Genomic DNA, 10716 nt, shown 5'->3' on the forward strand with positions numbered 1-10716 from the left:
CCTAGGCATTGGAGAAGATCGACATCGGAATAGGCCTATGGCTAGGCCAACCCCGACGCGACCCGATTATTTTTGTAGGCCTCACTTAACTTAAATAAATGAAATCCTACCGTTGAGCTGTATGCTTGTAAACCCTGTTGAAATATAGGACATGGCGTCTTCCACAAGCCATATTCCACTGACAGTAGGCCTAGGCAATTTGTTTTCTCTTTTTTTGGCTTCATGGTAAAGGTTTCCTACTGCATAGTCATATCATCGACGTCGCTTCTCGCACTGCACAAACTCGTAACTTGTGTGTGTTTGTGTGGAAAACGTGTTTGTAAACAGCGCGTATATGCCTTGTTCTGATTGGTTACTTGGGAGTTTGATTGACAGCCCGGAAAGGTCTATTGGCATTACCTAGTAAGGCCATTATGTCAATTTGAGCATTTGAGGGTTCAGAAGCCAATTCTCTCGAGAAAGCAGACAAAGCTGCAACGATACTCTTTTACACTCTCTGTAAACCCAAATCAGCTGTTTTAGGGCTCCTCTCAAGTCCGTCCCATATAGGAGGGTTAACATGTGGTACAACCAGATTCGGAGTATTCTCCGGGGCCAAGTACTTTTCACAAGTCTCCTGAATGACTTTTTTGTCCAGCCTTTCACTTACAGTAACATGCTGTTAACTGACGTGGCAATTTCCGCAGGAATACTGGCTGAAGATGTTTTAACTGCTTTGAATTTATTCAGCAGTGTATGGTTGTCTGCAGGGGTGTCCCCTCTTCCTACAACAACAGAGCCAACAGTATGAGTATTATTACTCCTGCTGTTATCTTTTCCCCTTGGGGAATGATATTCCTCACCACTACTAAGTGGCTCGGCTCGATCGTCTCTAGGACAGAGAATACTAATGTTACCGTCATTATCAGTGTCTGAAGACGAAATAACATTTATATTATCATTAGGCTTATTATGCCTAGGCCTTGGCCTACACAACATCTCCGAGTCGGAGAGAGTAGACTGTTGCTGCTGGATTGCTGTTGCAACAGGAGCTCAAGTTGATTTTCCAACTTTGATATTTTAGACAATACAACCGCCGATTCGGCAGTTGAGGCCTTTCTCTTCTTTGGTTTAGGGTTTCCCTTTTTGCGGCAACGCCTAGTGTCTTTACGACATGGTTCAGTCATGGGAATATCTCCTAAATTCAGGCCTAAGTCAAGCTCATTAAAACCAAAATGTGAAGGTAAATGGAATGAGATATTTACAGGTAATAATATTGATTGGGAGAAAGTATGGACAAAACAAGTTAAAGAGATAAAGACTCCAAAAATAGCTGAATTTAACTTTAAATTACTACATAGAATTTTACCAACTAAGAAAAGGTTATATCAATGGAAATTAGATGATTCACCATTGTGTGTACATTGTGCAACGATTACTGATGAAGAACATATGTTAATGACGTGCAAAAGTCTAGGAAACTATTGGAATAATGTTGCATCTATATTTAAAATTAAGATTAATATTACTTTCAAAAATGTTGTATTAGGTATAGCAAAAAAAAACGACATCACTAATGAATTAATTGCAAAAGCAGCTTATACAATTTATCCAAACAGGTTATACCAGTAACAACAGATCCATGGGTCTTATTTTGCAAATTAATTCAAGTGTGAAAAGTCAATATGATAATGAAGCTAGAATACATTCAGATGATAAACATAGGCAAAGATGGATTATACGCACTCAATAAACAAAAAATTATTAGGTATCAATATGGTCTCTAGCAATATTGTTAATGTAAAGTGTTCAAACTACATACTGTACACCTTTATAAACGACTGTACTGTATAAACAAATGGTTTTATTTATTCACAAGCCGACTGTGGTTCGATGAACTGAATTTATTGATTGATTATTGTTTGTTATTTCATGAAATATTATTATTGATATATTCCAATTTCAATATGGGATAATTACTACCTCATAGCATACTGCACATCTTGGATCATAATAATGAGCCATAAAGAAATAAGAGTACCAATCCGATCATTGATGAACCGTAATCATGTATGTGTATATATATGTATATGCATGTATATGTATATATATGTGTGTGTTTGTGTATGTATATATATGTATGTATGTGGCAGTATATCTAACCTGTCATTTTGTACTTCATTGTTTGTCTGTTATATTATTTGTGCATGTGTGAAGTGATGAACCGTCAGATACTTTGATTTGAAAGAAACAAAAAATTAAGGAAAAAAAGTAAAAAATATTTAAGCAAGTTTGTATTAATATTCAAGTTTTATTTGAGAAAAAACAAATCTATTCAAAATATTATAATGAAAATAATGTTAAACTACGAATTACTGTTTATGCAGCTTTAAAGGGACTAACCTTTAATGGATGTTAAATTATAAGAAAGTGGTTATTATTATTACTATTATTATTACTATTATTATTATTATTATCATTATTATTATTATTCAATGGCCTTTATAATTACCGTTATGTCATTATTTCATGTGTAAAAAAAAAAAAATTGTTATTAAACTAAGAAAAGAGAAATGAAATAAAAGTGGGTGTAACTCCCACAAAAGAGAAAAAAAAAAAAAATTTTAAATATAATACGAAATTGCTGGTTTAACTGAATTTAGACATTCCTAAACATGAAAAAAATGTAAGACTGAGATTTGATTTTTTTGTGTTCCACACAAAAAATAATGTAGATGGATTTTTCATGTTTGATTTTGCGATAGGTCTGTGAAGAAATATAGTAGGCGCCAAAAACATTAGCCTATTTAACACTGCTAGCTAGGCCTAGCCTTACCTCGATTTAGGTTATGTTATCACACATAAAAAATATTTAATAAAATAAAATATTTCTAGGAATTATTTCAAATCTGTTTAAAAAATGATTCTAACCGAGATTTTGACCATTAAACAAACATATCTCAGGCCTACTCGATCGACCGCAGTGTGCGAGATGCGAAGTATAAAAACTAATTTCATTAGAGAGGGCGCACTTTATTACTGTATAAAGTATACATAAAAGCTCACTGTGTTTTTATACATATTTCACTAACGTCCTTTGGTAACTGCGCTTGTGCATTCATTAGTTTGGAATTCTCGTTCCTTCGTAGCAAAAGCTACCGCTACCTACAGTTTCTTAATGACTGTTTCCTCTTGATCGTAGCAACCTAAAGGTGCAGCGTGAAAAAAATTGAGTAATTGCATACAGTACCTATTCTTTTTACATGAATCTATAAATTCCAAAAAGAAAGTGGGGTTCGTGTTCTCCCCGAAAAATGTTGATTTCTAATTGGCGAAAAATGAGCTTTCCTGTCTTCTGGAGTGTCTTTTAAAGTTCTTCAAAATTCAAGGTTTTCTCTTCCTAAAAACGGTCAGGTAAATTTTTCTCATTACAGTAAATAGCCCTATTACTGTATGTGTGTATCAGGTACATACATTGCATACATATTCTTTTTTCCATGAATAGGTGAACTCCAAAAAGAAAAGGGGGTCAGGGACCTTCTTTGAGGAAATTTTGATTTATATATTCTATTCAATTCAGTTCAATAAAAAATTTTTATCCCACAATGGGAAAACTCATTTGGCCTTGACCATACAACATGTTAACAACAAAAATAGACAAATATAAACACAGAATTCCTCAGTTAAAAATCAGTTTGTAGGTTTAAAATAATTATTACACTAAAACATTATAAAATATAATTGCAGTAGGAACGAATGACTTTCCATATCTGTTAGTTGTAATATGCGATTGCTTCTATTACTTTTCACAAATTTATTAAAAAGCGGATGAGTACGATCAGATAATATAGAGTTGATTTTCTTTAAAGCTAAGTTATTGTATAAAATATCCGGATGAGCTTGCTCAACACAAATAATTCTGGATGCTTGCTTAACAATTCTGGTTAAAAGATGTTGATCCTTGGATCTTAGACTACCAAAGACACAAACTAAACAAAAGGTTAAAATACTTTGTAAAATGGACTTGTCGGATTTTCATATTGTAAAAAACAAAAAAATTCAGTTCACGGATCCTAAAAAGGTAGGTCTAGAATATTTTTTTTTAAAATTTTTTCTTTCTTTTTTTGCCCAGGGGAAGGGGGTAGGAACCCCGGACTCCCCAGATCTGCCAATGTAAATTGCGAGAAAATGTATCCGGGACTGGATATACACTCTCCTTTCCCTCCCTCTCCCCCTTCTTCCCTCTTGTTTTTCTTGCATTTCATAGAAAATCTGCATAGACATTATGTATTTTCTGCCAAAAAAGGAGGGGGCCCCCCTTAGATTAGAATAAAGAAACAAATCCCGATTGCTGTGAAGTGAAGCATGTATTTCCTATAAAAAAATGTTGCAACATCTTTAACTTATGACTGGTTTGTATTTCCAAACTTAATATTAAAATTAATGTATACTTGAGAATGACCTACGGTATATCATCTTCAATGCATTTCTTTTATGTTATGACACATAAACATAAAAATAGCCTACAGATGGAATTGGTTTACAACTGGTGTACCAATATCCACGAAGCTATTTACATTGCGATCACAGGATTAAAATAATTAAAAAAAAACATACTAAAGAGTACTTCACATTAGAAATGTAGAAAGTGATATATGATTTGATGTAGGTTGTGTCATCAGTTTCTCTGGTTATTTTTTTATCGGATCGTCAATGTAGGTCTATAAATAAACTGTTGTTTGCAAAATTACAATTCTCCTGACAATTATATGATGCACTCTTGATACACTGTGCCTTTGATAGCCAAGGCTTTTCGACCAGAATTCTTATTTTTTTCAATTTTTCATAGCCATGCATGATCGCGTTAGCTTGAGTTGCGCATGCTTAATTATTGCATAAAAAAACGTGACTTTTCCCAATTTCATACCCTCCTCGCAGACGCTGTTTGGTTCCTGAGACGTCTTTTTGGTAACTGCGCATGCTTGACATAGCTCGATAACGTCACTAAGTGCACATGCTCACTTGCTGTCTAGCATTTCCATGCACATGCTCACTGTGTTTTTATACATATTTCACTAACGTCCTTTGGTAACTGCGCTTGCACATTCATTAGTTTGGAATTCTCGTTCCTTCGTAGCAAAAGCTACCGCTACCTACAGTTTCTTAATGACTGTTTCCTCTTGATCGTAGCAACCTAAAAGTGCAGCGTGAAAAAAATTTATTGCATACAGTACCTATTCTTTTCACATGAATCTATAAATTCCAAAAAGAAAGGGGGGTTTGTGTTCTCCCCAAAAAATGTTGATTTCTAATTGGCTCCTAAATTATTCAAAATTATAAGTTAAATGGAGAATAAAGAAATGTCTACGGTAATTTAAATATAGGTCTGAGAGTACCATTTCCAGCCATCTAGAGGTGACCAGATGAAAATAATAATATCCTGATCTGTTCTTTTTCTGGTTGGCTTGGATGTGGCTTGTTGCCTCATTTTTATCTAAACCCCTGAACATTTTTATGTTTTTATTTCTTCATCCTTATTTAAATTTCCTGCAGGTTAATGTCAGTGAACTAGGTCTTGTAACACAAGGTGGAAAAGTTGTTTGGGGTAAGTTTATTAGATAATAATAGTCAATTATTTCCAACGATGCATAGAAAGGGAAAAACATTAACAAAAGGTATATAAGCCTATATTCATAATTTAAAGAAGCATGTTATTGAATATTGTACCTTGTAACCATGAACTGTAAAGTACATTGGTCTAATGAAAGAAACAAGTATTCACACGATGTGCATTGTGGGAAGGTATTATGTCATTTGGCTTCACCCAACGAAATGGTAAAAAAATTAAATTGCAAAATAATAATAAAAATAGTAGTAGTAATGGTGGTGGTATTGGTAGCGTTAGTAGTAATGCTGATATTAATAATAATATTAATAATAAAAATATGCAGAAATTTATAACGCGTCGATTCCAAGAATATTTAACAACAACAACCTGAGTAAATTCTAAATTGTATGTCAGCTGGTCTGACATTTTAAATTAATATATTTCCAATTTGAATACTGTTATTTTATTGTTTTGTGTATATGCATTGAATTTGCGAAATAAAGTTTATACATAATAATAATAATACAATAAAGATGTGTATAAGAGACAGTTATTACACTAAAACATTATAAAATATAATTGCAGTAGGAACGAATGACTTTCCATATCTGTTAGTTGTAATATGCGATTGCTTCTATTACTTTTCACAAATTTATTAAAAAGCGGATGAGTACGATCAGATAATATAGAGTTGATTTTCTTTAAAGCTAAGTTATTGTATAAAATATCCGGATGAGCTTGCTCAACACAAATAATTCTGGATGCTTGCTTAACAATTCTGGTTAAAAGATGTTGATCCTTGGATCTTAGACTACCAAAGACACAAACTAAACAAAAGGTTAAAATACTTTGTAAAATGGACTTGTCGGATTTTCATATTGTAAAAAACAAAAAAATTCAGTTCACGGATCCTAAAAAGGTAGGTCTAGAATATTTTTTTTTTAAATTTTTTCTTTCTTTTTTTTCCCAGGGGAAGGGGGTAGGAACCCCGGACTCCCCAGATCTGCCAATGTAAATTGCGAGAAAATGTATCCGGGACTGGATATTGTTTTGTGTATATGCATTGAATTTGCTAAAAATAAAGTTTATACATAATAATAATACAATAACGCGCCGATTACAAGAATATTTAACAATAACAACCTGAGTAATCTAAATTGTATGTCAGCTGGTCTGACATTTTAAATTAATATATTTCCAATTTGAATACTGTTATTTTATTGTTTTGTGTATATGCATTGAATTTGCGAAATAAAGTTTATACATAATAATAATAATACAATAATGCGCCGATTCCAAGAATATTTAACAATAACCTGAGTAAATTCTAAATTGTATGTCAGCTGGTCTGACATTTTAAATTAATATATTTCCAATTTGAATACTGCTATTTTATTGTTTTGTGTATATGCATTGAATTTGCGAAATAAATTTTATACATAATAATAATAATACAATAACGCGCTGATTCCAAGAATATTTAACAATAACAACCTGAGTAAATTCTAAATTGTATTTCAGCTGGTCTGACATTTTAAATTAATATATTTCCAATTTGAATACTGCTATTTTATTGTTTTGTGTATATGCATTGAATTTGCGAAATAAAGTTTATACATAATAATAATACAATAACGTGCCGATTCCAAGAATATTTAACAATAACAACCTGAGTAAATTCTAAATTGTATGTCAGCTGGTCTGAAATTTTAAATTAATATATTTCCAATTTGAATACTATTTTATTGTTTTGTGTATATGCATTGAATTTGCGAAATAAAGTTTATACATAATAATAATAATACAATAACGCGCCGATTCCAAGAATATTTAACAATAACCTGAGTAAATTCTAAATTGTATGTCAAGCTGGTCTGACATTTTAAATTAATATATTTCCAATTTAAATACTGCTATTTTATTGTTTTGTGTATATGCATTGAATTTGCGAAATAAAGTTTATACATAATAATAATAATAATATAGGTTGACAGCGAAGTATTTCACGGTAATTTTGCATTTGGAAAACTTTATAAAAAGTAAATTACCAGTTATCAAAACATATGTAGAATGACATTTGGTGACAAATGGCAATCCAAGCACAGAAAATGAAGTGGAGGTTAAAAAAAAACCCTGTGAAAAAAACGGGGTAGAAGGAAAAAATCAGAACAAAGACTTTTATATGTAGAAGGAATATGTCATTTATTAATTCATATGTTATGCTTCATTATTTTTTGTAATTTTATTTTCATTCTGTTATTATTCAAATAATATATATTATTACTGCTACTATGCTATCATTTCCTCAGGAAATTTCTCTATTTTTATTTTATCATACAGGTAAATATGCACAAGTAACTAATAATCCAGAGAATGATGGCTGTATAAATGCAGTGCTACTGGTATAGACAACAAATAGGCCTACAAGAAGAGAAAAACATTAAAAGCACCAAAAAAAAAACCAGCAAAACTCAAAAATATTTATGTTTACAATATTGAAATATAAAATCAAGTACAGTTACAAGTACTAGTAGTCGAACCTACTTGGAACATAAAAAAAAAATAACAAAGGAAAGCAAAATATCTAATTTTTTAATTTTTTTTCGAATGAATAAACAATGCTGATCTTTGAACTGAGATGGCTCAATTTTTGTTTTTGAGATTTCTTCAGTGAAAAAAATATTTATGATACAATTGATGCTGATGTGCAAACGGAATATCTGGATGTTGATAGTGCTTGACGTTGACAATAACATTTATGTGCGATTCAGAATTCGGGAAAATATTACATTGGGATATAAAAGTCAAAGTAAGAGGAAATTACATTGCTCGCACACACAGTGTACAATGTTTATATTCTTATAATAACAATAATAATAACTATTATTACTATTATTATCATTGTTATTATTACTATTATTATTATTATTATTAAGTCAGAAAGGAACTATTGGGATGATACAGATGTGAAATGTGTGTGTGTATGTATGGCAACAACCTGTCTGTGTGTCTGTAAACAAATAGGCTCCTCAACGGTACCTCGCAGCGGGAATACATTGTGCCCAAGAGGTACTGGTGGACATGTAATTGTGTGAGAAATGTTTGTTTTTCGGTTAGATAGAAAATGTAAGCTGTCGCGATAAAACATATACCCCCTACCACCAGTTTTGAGTCGCTTTTTGTCCAAATTTTGATCTGCGCATACATCAGGAAAAAGTTTGCCGACATTTGGTTTTTATCGCGATAACCTCGGTTAGTAGGCATTAAGGCCTGTTTATACTTCAACGATAACGATAACGATAAAAAAGATAAAAAGCAATTGTTCATATAGAAAACAAAAGAAATAAGAGAAGTTTTTACACGATTTGATAACGATTTATCAGTTATGCGATAACAACATATTTTGACAAATCAAAGCAGATGACGTCATAATCATGGAAAAATGATTTTTTTTTTTGTTTTTCCATGATTATGACGTCATCTGATTTGATTTTAACCGGCATGAAGTTGGTTACTTTCTATGTGACACACTTCTGTTGTGAAGGTGCGTTTAAATATTACCTCCATGGTTGGACGAATTGTGATAGGGGCCTAGCACTCCTCGCGGTGCACAAGCTGAGCTGACCTGAATCCTCCTTATCAGTAGCTGGGCCGAGGTGAAGCATAATTAGCATATTTAATTCATGCCGCGGTAATTAGCCAATCGGAAATCAAAGTTGTTAAATACGTCACCCACCACGAAATCGTGGTGCCTGCACTCGAAATCCTCACTGTTTCCCCAGTCCCTAATCCAAGAAAAAGTATACTATGGAACGCCATTTGTGCCAAAATCGATTTTTCCAGCTTTTTGATTAAGACAGTTTAGGCACTGGAACCCAGTCTATGTAGTAAAGTACGAGACAGTGTACAATTTTATATGCCGCCATCAAATCAGCTCAGCTTAGGCTAGCCTTCACAAGCTGAAATCAAATATATCAGTTCCTAAGCATCTTATATTATGTAACGTCAGTACCATCTCAATAAACCACTTTGGTTACTTCGCCACACATTACACGACCATTGCCTATATCCAGTGGCGTAGAAAAGTATTTTTCATTGGGGTGGGGGATGATTGAAAATTCTTGGAATTACTGATGTCATACACAACCTTCAGAGTGAAAATGTGGCTTGCTTTGCAAGCACATCTAACATCTAAGGAAAGAAGAGCTTAGACTGGTACCAGATAAAATAATTTTGTTATCAACATTAATACATTATGCTAATTTTCATCTTTGTAAGCGCATAAGGCATTGCAAATTATTTCTGTGACAGTCTTTTGAAGTGTGTAAAGCTCCATTTTATCCCATACGTAGTCAAAATATTGGGGGATGATACAATGGACCATCCCCCCCCCCATGTCAAATATTGGGGGGGGGTATATCCCCCATCCCCGGGATCTACGCCTATGCCTATATCCTGGTCCCCAGTCAGTCAGGAACTGAAAAATGTAAAACCCAACTGGGCTCAATATACATTTAATGTATATAATCAGTAATATTTACAGTAATAACTATCATTTCATTATCATTGTTAATTTTAACTCAGGTAACTACAATTCCAAGTTACTTAATCATTACTCACTTAAATTCCCAGTTTCTGTTATACAAAATAACACCAAGCCTCCATTCCATTAGCTATTTCTGTCTCCTCAGACCACATACCATGCTTTACATCCTCTCTCCAAGAGGTACCAGTCTGCTGCCTAGAGATCACCCCACCCCTTTCTTTAGTTAACACACCCCATTCTTTGGTGTGATCCAGTCAAGTCGCCCCCTTGACTAATATTGATTATTATTATTAACTAACCTTTGAAACTTATTTAGAACTTATCTAGGCCTAGAGAGAGCTAGCTAGGCCGGTCGGTGGTGTAGGACCGGTTCGGCCGGGATATATTTGTATGGAACGCCAAGTAGGCGCAAAGCTATGCATGCTGTACGTGTGTGTGCTACAGTATCCTTTGTGTTTTTGTTAGGTTTTCTATGTTGCCAAATAAGTACGGTAATGGTAGGAGTGATGTTTTGCCCTACCTGACGTGTAATCGTACTGAATACTCAGTACGTCCCCAAATACTAGCAAAAAAAAATCGGAAG

General features: G+C 33.2%; 1 protein-coding gene across 1 annotated transcript in view; it reads left to right on the forward strand.

Moving 5' to 3' along the window:
- LOC117119818 (ribosome biogenesis protein NSA2 homolog) overlaps positions 1-8224 on the forward strand; it is a gene marked incomplete in the record, with an annotated part of 24511 nt that extends 16287 nt beyond the window's left edge. Inside the window, 2 exon segments of the mRNA XM_033264752.1 lie at positions 5533-5584; positions 7928-8224. Of these exon segments, the coding sequence (XP_033120643.1) occupies positions 5533-5584; positions 7928-7995 (120 nt within the window).
- Between the last annotated feature and the right edge of the window lie 2492 nt (positions 8225-10716).

The sequence above is a fragment of the Anneissia japonica genome, unplaced genomic scaffold (assembly GCF_011630105.1).
Source record: "Anneissia japonica isolate Jap-2015-1 unplaced genomic scaffold, ASM1163010v1 scaffold724_len3256291_cov202, whole genome shotgun sequence".
NCBI classification, from domain to species: domain Eukaryota; kingdom Metazoa; phylum Echinodermata; class Crinoidea; order Comatulida; family Comatulidae; genus Anneissia; species Anneissia japonica.